This window comes from Sceloporus occidentalis, unplaced genomic scaffold (assembly GCF_023333645.1).
Source record: "Sceloporus occidentalis isolate IW3139 unplaced genomic scaffold, rSceOcc1.0.p SCAF_4, whole genome shotgun sequence".
NCBI classification, from domain to species: domain Eukaryota; kingdom Metazoa; phylum Chordata; class Lepidosauria; order Squamata; family Phrynosomatidae; genus Sceloporus; species Sceloporus occidentalis.
Window position 1 is genome coordinate 145,370,671 of NW_028316984.1, and position 17,408 is coordinate 145,388,078.

General features: G+C 41.7%; 1 protein-coding gene across 1 annotated transcript in view; it reads left to right on the top strand.

Annotated features, from left to right (window-relative positions):
• LTK (leukocyte receptor tyrosine kinase) overlaps positions 1–17,408 on the top strand; it is a 167,976-nt gene that overhangs the window by 117,179 nt on the left and 33,389 nt on the right. Inside the window, exons 12-18 of the mRNA XM_089523151.1 lie at positions 2,574–2,751; positions 5,756–5,906; positions 9,949–10,080; positions 12,920–13,076; positions 13,883–14,065; positions 15,259–15,357; positions 16,300–16,452. Coding sequence (XP_089379277.1) covers positions 2,574–2,751; positions 5,756–5,906; positions 9,949–10,080; positions 12,920–13,076; positions 13,883–14,065; positions 15,259–15,357; positions 16,300–16,452 — 1,053 coding nt within the window. The remainder of the gene's footprint in view (positions 1–2,573; positions 2,752–5,755; positions 5,907–9,948; positions 10,081–12,919; positions 13,077–13,882; positions 14,066–15,258; positions 15,358–16,299; positions 16,453–17,408) is intronic.

The window sequence follows — 17,408 nt, forward strand, 5'->3', positions numbered from 1 at the left end:
TGGCTGAATGCTAGGTAATCCTGGGAATTGTGGTTTATTGTGGCACCAGAGCTCTCTGACAAAGAACTCTAAATGTCTCACAAAACTACAGTTCCCAGAATTCTATAGCACTGAGCCAGGGTGGTTAAAGCGGCCTCAAACTGGATTATTTGTGCAGTGGATTTATATCATCAGAGATACACAGATAGCCCCATTCTGCAGAGTGAAACCTTTCACCAGTCGCTTGCCTGTCAAGTAAATATCAGATCACTTTATTGTCAAGAGGGTCCAACAAATCAAAGCAGGGCTAGGAGACCAGAGTAGAAGGGAAAGTGAAATGGAGCTGAAATGGAGGCAAATGCAATCCAAAAATAGTCAGAATATTCAGGACTGCACTTCTCTGAGGCTCCCCAGAGACTGCTTTGCACTCTGGAGGCTGCAGAGAAGTTGGCAAGTATATAAAAGAAACTGCTCCTGTGCAAGTCCCATTAAAATGAATGGGTACTGAGCCATACTGCAGTGGTACTGTTCATTTCAAAGGTACTGGCATGGGAGATACTCATGATGGGTTCATCTTCTGTCATGGAAACAATACAACATAGGACTTTTTCACATGGGGACCTATGTGCTGCCATCCTGAAAATGGTTAAAGTGCTGGCATCCCAGAAAAGCAAGCCCATTTGCCCTGGTGGCGCAGTGGTTAAATGCCTGTACTGCAGCCACTCACTCAAAACCACAAGGTTGCGAGTTCAAGTCCAGAAAAAGGGCTCAAGCTTGACTCAGGCTTGCATCCTTCCGAGGTCGCTAAAATGAGTACCCAGATTGTTGGGGGCAAATTAGTTTAACAGTTGTAAACCGCTTAGACACTGCTTAGGGGGTATGAAGCCATATATAAATGAAGCTTGGGGGGGGGGGGTTGGGGGTTTTTTTTGCTAATGCTCATCACACACAGAGCACAAAAAGGGGTTAAAAGCACATTACTTAGGGTCCAATGTGAATTTGGATATTAAATGGGTGAGAACAAATCTCCATTACCAGCTTGGGAAATACCTGTTATGTGCATGCTCTAAACCACAAGCCCCCCCCCCCCCATGCTCCAGGGAGGGAAGGGTGGCTGTCTTGGGGGCCCTGAACAAACCTTGCCAAGGTTGCGGTGCTCTGTCTCCCTCTCATCATCTCTGCCCCGATCCACCAGCGGGGATCCAGTCCAGAGCGCTCCTGGGTCCTCCTCTGCCTCCTCCTCCTCCCTCTAGCTGAGACAGTGTGACTTGCAGTGGAACAGTGGTGCTCGTGTCCCTCTCCTCCTCCTCCTTCCTCTGCCTGCTTGCCCTGACCCCCCTTCAGCTCCAGGAGGAGGAGGAAGGCAGAGGGGATGGAGGGAGGAGAGGAGCCAGGAAGAGACCCCAGGAGGACCTTCCTGGCTCCTCTCCTCCCTCCTTCCTTCCCTCCCTCCCTCTCCACCCTCCTCCTCCTCCTCCTCCTCCTCCTTACCTGGCCTCTGGAGCTGAAGTGGGGCCACCAGAGCAAGGAGACCCAGGCCAGCTTGCAACAGGGCCGGCAGGGGAAGGAGGAGGAGGAGAGAGACACAGAGTGCTGCCGCACCGCTGCAAGTCACACACTCTCAACCGGAGGGAGGAGGTGGAGGAGGCAGAGGAGGGCCAGGCTCCCCACCGGAAGTCATCCCAGTTCCTCTAACAAAGGCAACCCAAGACTGTTCTAGAGATGCATTCTATACCAAGCAAAATCAAATTGACTGCACATTTGGAGTGGAACAGGATTTATACATTCTATGCTTCTCCAAATTTACCTAACCCTGGGATGACTGGGGATTGCGTTCTGATCGGGTTTGCATTGCCTCCGATGTCATGTGATAATCTTTTGCGAAATAACATCAAACCACATGGATAACCCTGGACTGACCCTGGGATAACCTTCCAATTTTCCCCATATGAAAAGGTCCAATAGAAATGTGCCCATGCCAGTTTGTCTTTCTGAACAAAATACATTTTCCTTGACATAATGCAAGCTTAGTATCAGTTTTGGTGTGTGTGTTTGTGTGTGTTGTGGTATTGGACATAGTATAGAAAACTTGAAACAAAGTAGTTATAGGTATAGGTAGAAATGGTTTTGATTTTGTGTTTAACTCTTTAAGAGAACAACTCCTTAATCCTCCCCACAAGGAGCCTGGTGTTACAGCACTTCTGAACACTAAAGATAATACCTTTTATTGGTTGTGCTGCAATTAGCTTCCAGCCCAAATTCTTTAACTTGTCAAGATATCCTGTATCTACATGTGTTTCAAAGGAGCTGCTAAATAAATATCTACATAATTTAATACTTTGAAAATTTTGCGAGTAACTGATGCTGTTGATGCTAACCATGTTTTTACTAACTTTTTTCTCCTGTTCTGGTTAGTATTGCATTAAGTTTGTCAATATATGAATCACCTTTATGCAAAACTGTAAGAGATAGCTTGTTCTAATAATAATCAATATCTTAGCTACAATGGGCAAACTGTATTAATATTGCACTAGTGAAGGAAATAAAAGATAGCTGACAGATCAGTCACAATTCTGGATATTTTTCGGCCATAGGGGAAGCGCCTGTTATTCAGTGGTGGTTCTCATCCTGTGGGGCCAGTGGCCCACGAGGGCCAACTCAAGCACAGTGTGATAACACCTATTACAACACCAATGTTTCAGTGACAGTGGAGAAAGAGGGGCTGCTACGTGGAGTGCAAGTATGGAAAGTACCAGAATCAAACCAGTACACGTGAGTATTGTTGTTGCGTGGTAATGACATCACTACTACTTATTCTTAACCTTCATATAATAATTTTATTTGTTTGTTTTATATCCTGCATTTCACTACAAGATTCAAGGTGGCTTACAGATATTTTAAAGCAAATTGTAAAAAGTTTTTAACATTATTCATACAAAAATAGGGAAAAAATAGGGAAAAAAACACACAATTAAACAATTCAGTTAAAAACACAAAGTAAAAACAGTATGAAAACAACAGATCATTAAAAAGTTAAAAGCACAACCCCATTAAAAGCCCTTTTCTGCCAGATAAATTATACACCTACCTGAATAAAAATGCCTTTGGCTGCTGGCGAATGGAAAGAAGACCAAACCACCCATAGGTCTGAGTCAGGGAAAACACTTAAGATGCGAACTTGAGATTTCAAGGAGTGTGTAACCCCATATAACATGTACTGAATCCATATTCCTGGATCTTCCTTCCAACTGACCTTTGTTCTGTCTGGATTAAGCTTCAGGTTTTTCTGCCCTCATTCAGTCCCCTACTGACAACAAACACTGGTTTAGCACCAAAACAGCTTCCTTGGGTTTAGATGGAAAAGAGTGATAGAGTCGGGTGTCATCTGCATACAGATGACACCTGAACTCCAGAACTCTTTTCCTGAACTCCAGAACTCCAGATGACCTCCTACAGAGGATACATGTAGATGTTAAACAGCACACGCAACAAACAGTACCCTGAGGTACCCCAAAGGCTACCAGCCAGGGAGTAAAAGAGGCAACCCTCAGTACCACCTTCTGATTTCTCATCTCCAAGAAGGACTGGAACCACTGTAGAACTGTGCCCCCAAGACTCATTCCAGACAGGCAACCCATGGTTGATGGTATCTATATCCACTAAGGGGCCCATTAGAACCAACTGGTACACATTCTCCACTATCCAGTTCTGTGTGTAGGTTAATTTGTTTATTTATATACCGCTATTCCAAAGATCATAGTGGTGAACAGCAAGTAAGCTAATTTGCCCCCAACAGTCTGGGTACTCATTTTAGTGACCTCGGAAGGATGCAAGCCTGAGTCGAGCTTGGGCCCTTTTGCTGGTCTTGAACTCGCAACTTTGTGGTTTTGAGTGAATGGCTGCAGTACAGGCATTTAACCACTGCGTCACCAGGGCTCCCATTTGGTTGTCCACCAAGGCAACCAAAATTATCATAGTCCCACAGGCAGTCCTGAAGCCTGCTTGAAATGGATCTAGATCATCTGTTTCATCCAAGAACCGTGCATTCAACCCACTCAGCCAGTCCTCCTCTGGTCACTTTTATATGTTAGAAAGGTCTTGAGTCTAGTATACGCATGGTGGCTCTCATTTCTCCAAGGATTCTGTCCACTTTCTCAGGCTGCACAAACTGAAACATAGCCAATAACATAGGACAAGCAGGAGCCAATATTTCATTTACTTGACCTGTATCAACCAGAGGATCCAGGTTGGAGCAGATCTGAGCAATTTTATCCACAATGTGTCATGCAGATTATTCACAGCAATCTTCTGGGTGGTCAACCTGCTACCTTTGTAGCCAAGAGAATAAAAGATCCCAGATCCCTCAAGATAGCTTCACTGGACAACACTGTGCAGATGCAACAGTGGAAGAAAAGAAAGATTTCTTTGCTGCCATCAACACCATGGCATAGGCTTTTCAATAGGATCTAGCAAGTGTTTGATCAAATTTACTCTGAATTTTCCACCATCAAAACTTTACCCTCTGACCCACTTATTTCATCACCCACCAACCCAAAACTTTTTTCTCTGAGTAACTTGTATCATCACCCACCACTAATAAACAATTTAGCTTGCTCTGGCCATTTCCCTGTTCCAGAGATCTGACAGAGCTTCAACAGGATTGCTTGCCAAGGCAACAGTAAACTCCCAAAGGGCCATCCAGATCCCTAAGCCTCATGGGGTGCACCATCCTAATTGGTCCTCACCACTGCAGAGGCTATGAGTCCCAGTGAGTCTAAACCCCACCAAGAAGTAATCTGTCTCTGACAATGGAATTATAGAAAGTTCCTCTACATCCAGATCACCATCATCCTGCCAAGCACACAAAACTAGACCTGTAACATGGTTGACACCAAACACTTTAGATGCATGGTCCTTATGGAGTACTTGAAGTTCTGAGCTGCTCCCAAAAGAATGGTCTCAGCATTGATGTTGAAATCTGCAGGGAAACAAACTGAGGGGACTCAATATCACCATCAAGAATAACTCAGGTAGTTCAGGAAAGAAGACTGGATGGTGCACAAACAGAATACCTATTCTGAACAGAATCCCTGCTACCTACCTTCAAAAAAAATACACTCAATTTTTAAACCCAGGGCATGACCTCCAATCTCCAGATGTTGGTGGACTCCATCTCCCATCAGGCCCAGCCAGCCAATGGCCATGATGATGGGACTTGTAGTCCAGCAGCATCTCAGGTGCCACAGATCCTCCATCTGTTTTAAGTGTTAAAACAATTTGAACATATTTTCTTGCTAATCTTTACATTAACCCAGAGTGGAAAACATTTGGAACTCAGCATATTGTTGGATTGCAACTACATGTATACCTTACTATTGGCTATACTGACTAAAAGTGTTGGGAGATGCAGTCCAACAACATTTGGAAGGCCAAACTATTCCCACCATTGCGTTCACCCTATAAGATAGCCTAAGGCCAGAGCTTGGAAAAATTCATTTTTGGACCACAAACCCTAGAATTCTCAGCTAGCATTGGTGCATTAACTGGTGATTTCTGGCAGTTGTAATCCAAAAAGTAACTTTGCCAGGCTCTGCTGTTACTTGAATATTAAAGATTTGTGGGGAGAGGAATGTTGAATATACCTGGCTGAAGTCACTTCAAAGGCTTTGTTATAAATACAGGATCACTGGTGTGGCCATGAAGATTTTCCAGGAGTAGCTGCTTTGATTTTGTTCTATGTAGACTTTCTATCTAACTGCTGCTGCTCTTTATCCAGGATTTCAGCATATGGAGCAGCTGGCGGTAAAGGAGCCAAGAACCACAACAAGCGTTCCCATGGTGTCTTTATTTCAGCCAGCTTCCAACTGGAGAAAGATGAACTTCTCTATATCTTGGTGGGGCAACAAGGAGAAGATGCCTGCCCAGGGGTGAGAAACAGACCCTGAGATCCTGTCCACATTGAGTACCATAATTTCAGATAAGCTGACAGACACTGGAAGTATGAGTTAGGGTTAGACTACCTCCAGAAATCAGCTTTCTCAATTATGACAATACCAAAACAGGAAGGGAGGGGAAGTATCTCTAAGAAGAGGAGTTCTTGATCTCTCCCTCTCCAACCCCTGCTCACACAGAGCTTACCTGAGAGCCTGTCTTGTCCCCTATGAGGTGTAGGTAGACTTGTGTCCATACTAGTTTCATAGCAGTACATTCTGGCCACTCATGCAATCACAAAAGCTTCAGGGAGCTCTGCCAAAAGACATTGCTTGCTTGGCCGTGGAGGAGGGCTTGTCATCCTGTTAAGAGCATTGGAGCTATAAAATCCATAGTGTGTATGGCTTTCCTCTCATGACGCTATGCAGAGTGCTCAATAGGAGAGATGACATTGGAGTCCTCTGTGGAAGCAAGGTGAACGCATCACATACACTATTGAAATATAGATCAAACAGGCCAAGATAGGAGTTGCCATCAGAGAAGTCATTCACACCTTTGGGCAGATTTATGGTCCATGATGTTTTGCCATTCTCACCTTGGAGACTATCTATAGATTAAATAATCTTTAATATTTAGATTTGCTTGATTTATAGGTAGCTCTCCGCCTGAGGCTAGGTTTTGCCTTACTTACGGACCCCTAAATCCTTTGTTCAGTGTTCTGTGTTAGAATCCAGGTAGACTTCATGTCTGTCTGAGTTCTGATATAGTTCCAGTCCTCTAGCCGCTTCCCCCCTTCTCCTCCATGCGGCAGAGTCTTCATCAATCCGGACCTTGGAACATTGCAATACAGGTGAATATTACCGTTAGTGAAGCCGCTTGTACTCTGTCCAACACTAACGTACTATACTCTTGAGTTCTTGGGTGATTGTGTGAGTATATGATTGTCTTATGTGTGTATGAATAATAATCAGTAGTAAGTTTTCATAAAACTTATCTCTGTTGATCTAATATTACCTTGGCTACCTTCGTAAACAGAGGACTAGAGACCGATCCTCTATTTGAGCTAATGATAAATTCCCCAGACCAAGGTCTCATTCTTACAATCCGCATGACAGGTCTAGCTGGGGACATTCTTTCTGCTTTGCCTATTTTATATAGAAGTGCGTCTGTTGTGACACCAGACCTCAATGACAGAATGGTCTTGGATGGCACCTCCATCCCTTGCACCCTTGTTTCATTGCCAAAAAACATTTGGCAATGATTTTTTTCCCTTGTTGATACAATTGGCCCAACTAGTGGGTTTTTAACCTCCATAACATTTATTTCAAGTGGTTTGCTGAGGCCCTCTTCTGTGTTTTCCACTCACAATTTAATTGTAAGGCATTGAGGGTGCTGTACTATATCCACTTTGGGGGAAATAACAGGGTATGGATACCCTCTCCTCAAGAGTGGGTCTCCATTATTGGAGTGAAGGCTTCTAGGCAAAGTTATGGCTGGGAAGGGAACAGATTTATGTCAACTTCATTGCCAGAGGGACCCACATAGTGGTTCCATATTCTCTATCATGTTTCCTGACAGATGGATCCATTACCCTATACTGCAACAACTGTAAGAGCCATCACCAACCTCATGGCTGTGTTCATTCCATCAAAGTTGCTACATATTTATTGTGTTTTCATGCCCATCTGCCCCACTTGCTCTCCCTCACCTCATCTTCTAGAGGCATTAGAGCCAACAAATAATACAGAGAAAAGGGGGAAAAGCAATATACATTCAGCAGAATCATATGGTAGAAGTTTTCCTTGACTGTAGCACTTTCCAGGATTAACTTATGTTTGTTCCACAAGTGTTAACTTGCATTTTTTGTATAAATAAGTGTGTGAAAGTCACTATTCAAAGGAAATGATTCAGCATATATTTCTACTTGTTTCTTTCACCTATTTTTATGTATTTTGGAAAACAACTCCTACTCCTACACCACCACCACCACCTTCTTGGGAAGAGAGTTTACTAACTTCCTGAAATAGCAGAATCCAGGAACAGCTTTACTGTACAATTCTGCTGAATATATAACTATCTATGGGATATTGAAATGACAATAGGCCTGTACAAAACTGCTACAACAACAACAACGAAAAAGAGGAATAGCCACAGCATGTCTGTTTTAAAATATTGAATCTGGAATTCAAAACTGACATGTCAGCTTGGTTCTTCCTTTCATTTTCTTTAATGAGCTGCCCCATACCGTCCTTCAAGTAAACCATGTTGCCCTGCAGTTTAGATTTAATTGCATATTCTAAGAAGGAAATGTAGGTCTTTTCTGTTATTTCTATGCTAGCGTTGAAAGATTGCTATCAAGATCAATTTCCCACTGTGTTCAAAGGAAAGTTTTCTCCCTGCTCATTTGCCCTAATGGAGCAATCACACCACAATGAAGAGTTGGAATCAGACTGCTAGAGTGACTTCACATTAGACATGTTCCCTCCCAGATTGGGCTTCATTCAGTTTATCCTCCAATAAATAAATAAATAAATAAATAAAAATGGTGTTAAATCAATGTGTTTGGCTCTGAACAAAGGCAGAGTAAAAATAAAGTCTGTCTACACAGAGGAGCGGACCATCCGCACGTTCCAGAGCTCTACCATGCACCCCCAGTGCCATCATGGCTCGCACCCAGGGCCAGCATGATGATGTACATGCGGTGCAGCTTCCAAATGGCATCACACAGTGCATACGTCATCGGTGCAAGCCAGGGTGCCAATGGCACCCTGGGCGCATCCCAGAAAGAACCTGCTGAAAGCAGGTTCTTTTTATGCCCCCCCCCCACTGGAGGCCACACCATTTGGTTGGTATGGCCTCTGTGTGGGGCAAAAATGGGCAGTCTGTACAGTCCCAGAGTCTAGTAATCTAATTCCGATCCCATGAGACTCAACAGAGGCCTTTTCAATGCACTAAGGAGCATTTGGATATTCTCTACAAAGAGACATTAAAAAGAACAAAACAAATGAGACCTGTTGAGGCTCACATGTTCAACTAAATTAAAGAAACATTTTGTACAGTGGGCCCTTGGTATCCACTGGAGTTTGGTTCCACAACCCCCTGTGGATACCAAAATCCGTTGATGCTCAAGTCCCATAACATGCAATGGCGTAGTAAAACAGTATTTCATATAAAATGGCAAAATCAAGGTTTGCTTATGGAATTTATATTTTTTAAAAAATATTTTGAAGCCATGGATGGTTAAATCTGTGGATAAAAAATCAGTAGATATAGAGGACCAACTGTACTAACAATGTGGTATTGACTATATCCATCTGTACCACACTAAAATTGTGGTTTGTTACCACTTTAACTTCTGTGACTTCATCCTATCCAATCATGGGATGTGTTCTTTGATATGATATTTAGAATTATATGCTAAACAGCTAAAGTGCCCTCCCATAAACTACAGTACACGCACTCTCTAGCAGAGAATTATAAATACAGTAGGTACTACAAGCTCTGTGTCTTGTTCCAAAACTGCCATTCTTTCTTGGCTTTCTGTCTCACTGGCAGGACCCTCTGTCTCACTCTCTGGATTCCTTGGTTCATCTTGCTGCTCTGTCTCTGTATCTGAATCTGAGTCCTGGGGATACAGCAAAAACACCATAGTCAGGTAACAGAATGATTACATCATCCATTGGGGTCCTCAAGAAATCTCAACGAATGATGTATTCATTCTGTGTCTGATTCCAGAATCAGATACTTCTCCAATAGCCACAACTCTACATCACCCAAAAAATATCTGAGAAGGCTGCAGTGGCTGAAAAGTTTATGGGAGGCACTTTGGTCATTGGGGAGGGCAGAAGAGAATGCCAATCCCTGCAAGAACCTCATTCCCCCTCCAAAAAAAGACATACCAAAGCATGAGATGGATTTATGCCTCTGAAGGTCACCAACAGAATGCCAGCCCAAGACTGCTATGCTTTGTTATGTTTTTCCTTAAAAGTTACCATTTAAAATAAATTATTCTCCTCTATTTTTCTTTCCCCTTTCCAGGTCAATTCTCAGACGACACAGATCTGCCTGGGCGAATCATCAGAAATCGAAGAAGAATACAAGAAAGAAAGGGGACTAACTGAATGGGCTGGAGGAGGGGGTGGTGGTGGAGGAGCCACTTATATTTTTAGAGTAAGTTTATATGCTTCTTTCCAGTCTCTTTGTGGCAAGTCTCCAGTTAGTAGTAGCTGTGTAAGAGGCAGTTTAAAGCTGAAACAGCCATTTGAAGAAGCTGTTCTAAATAGAGCCGGGGCAGGGGAGGTTTCTTTTTGGACTATAACTCCTAGCATTCCCAGTCAGATTGGGCTCGTTGGATGGGGAATTCTGAGGATGTAGCTTTAAAAAGTAATATCCCCTCCCAGTTCTGGTTTAACAAACCCCCAAAACAACTCAGGTTTATTTATTTTTATTTTCTTATTTTATTTTCTTACATCCCACCTTTCTCCCAATATAGATACTCAAGGTGGTGTTGGAGCTGTAGTGTTTGTAACCAAATTAAGAAACACAGCCTTATTATCTTGAGAATCACAGTGCTGTGGCACACCAGCATCCCATTCACAGTACAAAATTGTAGTGCTATATTACATGTGAACTGCCAGGGCAACATCTTATGGAATCCTGAGTTTTGCAGTTCAGGGAAGGGCATTTACAATGCTCAGCCAGAGATCTCACATGCCTCAGCTAACTACAAATCCCAGGATTTCATAAGATGTTGCCATGATAATTTAAATCAAATGCACTGGGCCTGCCATATTGGTAGGCTAGCCATCCACAGACATGAACATCTGTGGATGGCCTGGCCCTGTTATTGTTAATGGCAATGAATGTACATGGCCATGCTGACACAGTCGCACACATGTTGCTACCCATTGACTATAATGGGGCTTGAGCATATACATTTTATCTTATCCACAGGGGTGGAATTGAACCCCCCCACGGTCAGGAAGCGCACGCTGTATAGAGCTATAATTGTATAGCGTAACTGGGCCATAGGTATGGTTCATATCAGTGCTGATGTAGAGCCTCTCCATACAATCTGGCTGACCTATATGGTAAGTTGAATAAAAATATCACATAGCAACACTGCTCTGTGGGACCATTACATTTCACAATTATAGAAGTGCTATGATTCCGCTAACTGCCATGATTCCATTCTGTGGAATCCTGGGATTTGTGGTTTGTAAGAGCTCTTTGGCCGAGCATTCCACCTTTCCTTCACTAAACTGACAGTCCCAGGATTCCATAGGATGTTGCCATGGTAGTTCAAGTGGAATCATAGCACTGTGTAGTGTGAAAGAGCCTGCAATCTAGGTTGGTGCTATATAGGCAGTATATAAACTGCTAACATAAATAAATGTTGTTTTTCAGTAACCTGCCCTTGAGGGTTTCTAAAGTTTTGCATCAATCCTTTGCATTTATGCTTCTTTTCTTCTCTAGCCTATTCTGTAGTGAGGTTGGGAGAGGGGTGTTGTTTTTAAAGGTAAGGAAAGGTATTTACTTGACAAACTTATACTGACTGCACATCATTTTCATGTTCACGGCTTCCTCTAAAGATTCTAGGAATCATAGTGAATATGTTGAGAATTCTTAGATGCATAATTCTAGTACCTTCCATTCAGCTACATTTCACTGGGTTCCTTAGGCAGAGGAAACATTTTAAACCAGTTAAAGTCAAGAATTTGGGTATCACTGTAATCCTCCCTGAACTGTAGTTGAGTAGGTGTTTCTGGATGAGGCACAATGCTATCACCCACCTTGTTGGAATGTTATGGGGAGGCTTCAATCCAGGATGCATCTGGGTGGTAGCATCCCACATAGATTGGTGGCGATTTAGTTATGATAACATCCAGGGGCATCCCGAATCCAGAATAGAAACTGGAATCCAGCTTATTGGCCAAATCGATAAGCTCCTTAGTAGGAATTGGATCCAAAGTAACTTTGTTGCATTAGGAATTATTTGGGCCCTTTACAAACGAGTGGGAAATGCTGTCCTGGCACCGATTCTAGGGTTTGGGAGCGTGCAGAGTCCATATGGGGGCTGCCATGATGATGCAAGTACAGCACAGTATCTGCACATTGCGGTGCAGTGCTTGTGTCATCGACACACCACAGTGTGCACCAATGGTGCACTGATGGTGGCGGCCGCGTGTCACAAAAAACCTCGCTAAAAGAAAGTTCTTTTTGCTGTGTAGAGTGGCCGCACGATTTGGCTGCTGCGGCCTCCCTCAAGGGCTAAAACAGGCATCTCCAGCCCTCTTTTTCAGGGCGGTCTGTCGAGCCCCTCAGTTACTTACTGTTGATATGAGTTCCTTATTTGAAAACACACACTAATATCAAACCTATCAGGGCTGTACTTTTCTCCACAATGCCATGCCATTGTATGAATTCTGCTCTGTTGTTTTTTTTAAATAAAAAACTTTGTTTTGGTTCACACACTTACACTCTGACATTGAGCTAGAGATGTCAGGATTCCCTGGGAAAAGGCAGTGAACCTCAGTTTATAAGATAGTATGTCACAAAGAAAATGAAAAATGCTAACCAATGAGATTTAACAGTATATTACACATACTAGAACAGAGGTGGTGGATCTGTGACCTTCCTGATGTTGGCTGGGCTTTTCACTTGTTTATATATATTGTTTTATATCCTGACTTCTTCCCTAAATGGAGCCAAAGGCACCTCAATATCGCTGCAGTCTGCCTCCCATCAATTCAGTCAGTATGACTAGTGGCCAAGGTTGATGTGAGTTATAGTCCAGCATGTGGTGGACCACCAGTTCTCCACCCTTATGTTTATGTACTCCACGGGTTTGTCAGTGTTGGATTCATATAGAAGATTTCTCAAAACTTTCTGTCTGGCATGATTATAGAAAGAGAACATTTCCCAGTCATTCATATAGATGCAGTCCAGTTTTGAACATGCAGTGATTCCTTAATGCACTGTGTTTTTGTTTGTGTGTTTTCTCAAACAGAAAAAGGATGGAGCTTTTGAACCTCTGCTCATTGCAGCAGGAGGTGGAGGGAAGGCTTACATGAAATACCAGGATGGCTCCCTTGATGATGTGTTTTTGGAACAGTATGTGAATAGCACAGCAGTACCAGGAGTCAATGGGAAAACTGGGGCAGCAGGTGAGGTTCCTTAGGTGATAATATACATTATGCTTAGCAGCTGCACAAATAACTTCTGCAGATTTTCAGAACAAGTCTCTTTGAGATCATGTATATTTTGGATAGCTATGAGAGGGAGATGGTAAAAAATAGCTAGTCAGTTTGATCCATGAGATCTTTGGCCATAGAAAGAAGGATATAGCCTAAAAGTTGGGAAACTTAGTCAGATGTGAACAATAATGAGATCATGTTTGTAAAAGGAAGAAACTAATAAAAATGCATAGATAGTGGGATGTAATCCAACATTATCAGTGTGGCCAAGTGACAAAAGGGAAAAAGCTAGACAGACTGTTTTCAGGAGGGAGACCATCTCAGAATTCTCAGCCCAAACTGGAAAAAGTGAACTACAGTCAATTTTGTCGCCTACATCAAGTCCCCGGAAGCTATATATAAATTCTGTAATAGTGTTCCATCAGTACTTTTAAAAATTGCTTGTACGGTTTTTCAAAAATATGTTTTTAATGGGATTTTTTCCCTGTTGTGCATCATTTCATCCCTTTGGTGCCCCAAAGGGATGAAAACTGGTGAATAAATAGTTGTAATGAATAAAAAATAGTTCTTATTGTTTTGGTCAGAAACAGTGGTGATTCTCTAGCTGGCAAAATATGCCTAATTCCATCAGTGTTTACCTGCATACCAGGGCTGTCACAGCGATGTGTTATCTCCCCTGGATGGCTTGATTTAATTGAAATGCCTACTTCTATATGTGAAAAACATCAAGTTCCTCCCTTTGATTATATTTTTACCCTTGCATTCAACTTATACAGGTGGAGGTGGAGGTTGGGAAGATGTTACCCAATTTCCTTGGGCTGGGAAATCACTGCTGGAGGGTGGAGAAGGTGGTGAAGCCTGCCAGAAAGCATTAGTAAAACTTCAGTGGGCCACTTCAGGTGGTTTTGGTGGAGGAGGAGGAGCCTGCACATCTGGAGGTGGTGGTGGAGGCTACAAAGGTATATTTTTTAAACAAATTGTGTCATTTATTACATTTCATTCAAAACATATTTGTACTAGCTTATTGTGGCAGCTCAAGTTCATATACGACCAGCAGAAGATAGAAACTGATAATGTTATATTAGGAAGGTGTGAGGCAAAACAAAATCTATAGCTACAAACATAACTCTCATCATTACTACTATCCCCAAAACACTGCATATCTCCAGTCTCTTTTCTGTTTCTAATAAAAAGGCAAATAGGATGTTCTGGATAGTACACAGTCATTTGAAAAAGTCAAAACTGAAAGTACTGCAATAAATTTGACTGTATTGGTTATCATTTTTAGCTGGACACTATATTAAGAACTGATGAATTGCAGTCCTACATCTGTTTCCAACTCACTGTGGAAGAGCAGTGCCTTGGCACTAGTAAAGGGCCCATTGGAAAAGACTAGTATGCCCAATGAAATCCATCTGTTCATTAAAATACTGAAACTAGCTACACTGGTTGACAGTATGTTTTCAGCCCCAATGAAAAATGTTACTTTTAAAGCCACAAATGGCTGGGGGTGGGATTATTTAAAATACTGCCTTCACCTACATGTACAGCATGTACAGCGCTGTGTAAATTTACAGCGCTTTATAAATAAAGGTTAATAGTAATAATAATAATAACCTATACAAACCTGTTCAGGCCTCAAGATTGGCCATAGAGGCCAGATTCACATGCCCACCTATAGGGTTTATCAGGTTCACAAGCACAAGAGAGGGGGCCTTTTCTAGATCTACCATCATCATTATGGAATACCTTAAACCTTACTGTTTTTAAGTGATCCCTAAAGACCAGTATGTTCTAGGCTGTTTGTTTGTTTGTTTATTGCTACCCTTCCTCATAAAGGCTCAAAGAAGAAAAAAACAACTTATAGAAAAACACATTTAAAACTGTTTTTCCCCCCTTCATAATGTCCAAAATGTCTTCTGGGGGCCCATGAAGGTGCAAAACCTTCCCCACATTTCACAGAGGATGCTTACAGGTATGGTCCTCCAATTTCTCCTGGAGGGCTAATGCAGCCCCTAGTCTTCCTCAGTTGCCTACCTCTGAAATAAATAAATATAACTGTGGAGAGAAATTGGCAATATTGACAATCCACTGGCCTGTCATAGTTTTCCTTGGGAACATTTGAAACTGTGACCCTTTCTTCTTCACCTAGGTGGTCATGCCTCTGAAACTGATGACATCACAGCCAATGGGCAGCATGGTGTTTCCTTTGTCAATCCAGTTGGGGAGGTCTTCTTGAGTCCCCTGGCAGGTGATAATATAGTCACACTCTTGCATCACCTTTGTGCATGCACCTTATTGGGGGGGGGGGGGGTTGTGGGAGTCAGTGTGTTTTGTTTTGTTTTTGGTTCACTTACACAATTACTCTTGTAATTTCTACCATCACATCAATTGGAACAATCAGAACAGAAGACTTGTGAGGAACTGATATACAAAACTGAACTTGTTGGCTTAGTATGTTGCCAGTACATATGTTTAGGTTCTCAAAGAATTTGCTGTATCAGCCCATTTAGTCTGGTGCAGTGGCATCACTTTCCTGCTGTAGTTTTAAAATTTTCTGCAAAATGTATCCTGTCTTTTAACCAAATTAAGCAACAGAGAGAAAAAAAAATGCTTTTTCAAATCTAGGAGTCCTAGACACCATCTTTGTTTTCTACCTTGTAAATTTTTAAATCTGACTTTAAATGAAATTTGAAATATCCTTCTGCTATTGTTAAAATGGCACAACATTTGAAAGAAACAAAAGCATCTTTGGTAAAATATTCATTTTTATAACTGACGTCTTTCCCAACAATGGCAATCTCAGTTTGAATCATTTTTACAGAATTTGTCCAAGTTTTAACATAATTGTTTTGAAACAATTGTAAAGATTTATTTGTAATAATAATACTCTAATATTTAACTTTTTTCTCAATTTTAATCCCAGTTTTCTTGATTAAAAGTTCCCAATTTTCCTTTTTCCTATTTATCAGTAACAAAATGGTTTTGTCATTAATGACTCTAAACCCTGCTAAATCACCATATAATTTTAAAATATTTATCAAAACTACAATGTTCTCCAATTTTCTAAAAAAGACAACAACATCAAATCATCAGTAAATGCCCTCAGTACTAATAGTAGATTTCAACTGCATCTTTTATGTGTGATATGTAATTATTAACTCCAGTTTCTACCCATTTATTTCTCATGCAGTTATAGAAAATCATGGGGAAGTGGTCATTGAAGTCTATGTGAACTGCAACCATTGCCAGTCGGGTATCTGCAAGCAGAGTCCTGACAGCCACCTGCCAATCTGTATTTGTGGAGTCGGGGCTGTCTTGGCCAGTGACAATGTGTCATGCACAGGTAAGATGTAGAATATTCTCACAAAACAAATTGTTTTATTTCTTGTTTTTACCAGGCTTTAGCAAGAACCACTTTAAAAACGGACATATATACACTACAGTATTAAATAAATGTAATGATAATTATCTTTCCCCATGGTAGTATTTACAACTGGGCAAGTTCACCACTATAGCCATAGGTGATACCCAGTCGAATATAACAGGCTGTTAATAAATCCAGAGATGGCATGCAAAGCCATTTGTCATGGCACCCAGAGGGCAGGGAAGAGGAGGAACAGGCTCACACACCTGTTGCTCCTCCTTCCCGGCCGTTCGGGCCTTCAGCTGTCTCTGGAGAGGCAACTGAAGCCCAAAAGGGTGCAGGGGGAGGTGCACCCCAGAAATGCCGTTATTTTACACCACCTCTCTCCAAAGCCTCAGCAGTATATAAAAATAATAACAAAACCAGGTGAAAGAAAATGAAGATATTTTGTTTAAAACTGCCCAGTTGTAAATACTACTATGGGGAAAGATAATTGTCATTAAATGGATGGCCAGAAGGCCTTTTAGTTTGGACACTCAGTCACTAAAAGGTTCGCCATCACTGACCTATGGTGCTCCTCATCTCTACCACATGACTGTTCCAATTTTCTTTCCTAAATTTTATTTTGTTCTAATGCCTAGAAATCTGGAAATTCATCCACAACACTTTGGCAGCCCAATGTGAGATATCAGCTAGCCATTTGAAAACAAAGCCCCATATTCTACACTATAATTTGTTTACCAAAAACTCCGATTTATTTATTTTTTGCATTGTGTCTTAGAGGCACATCATTTTACAAATAATCACCTGTTTCTGTTTCATGATTGATATGTAATCTAAAGCATCAAGAACTGGTGGTGGCATTTTTTTAATCAACCTATTGTTTTTAATAGTTATGTTTATATATCACGTAAAACTATTAATTACTACAAATT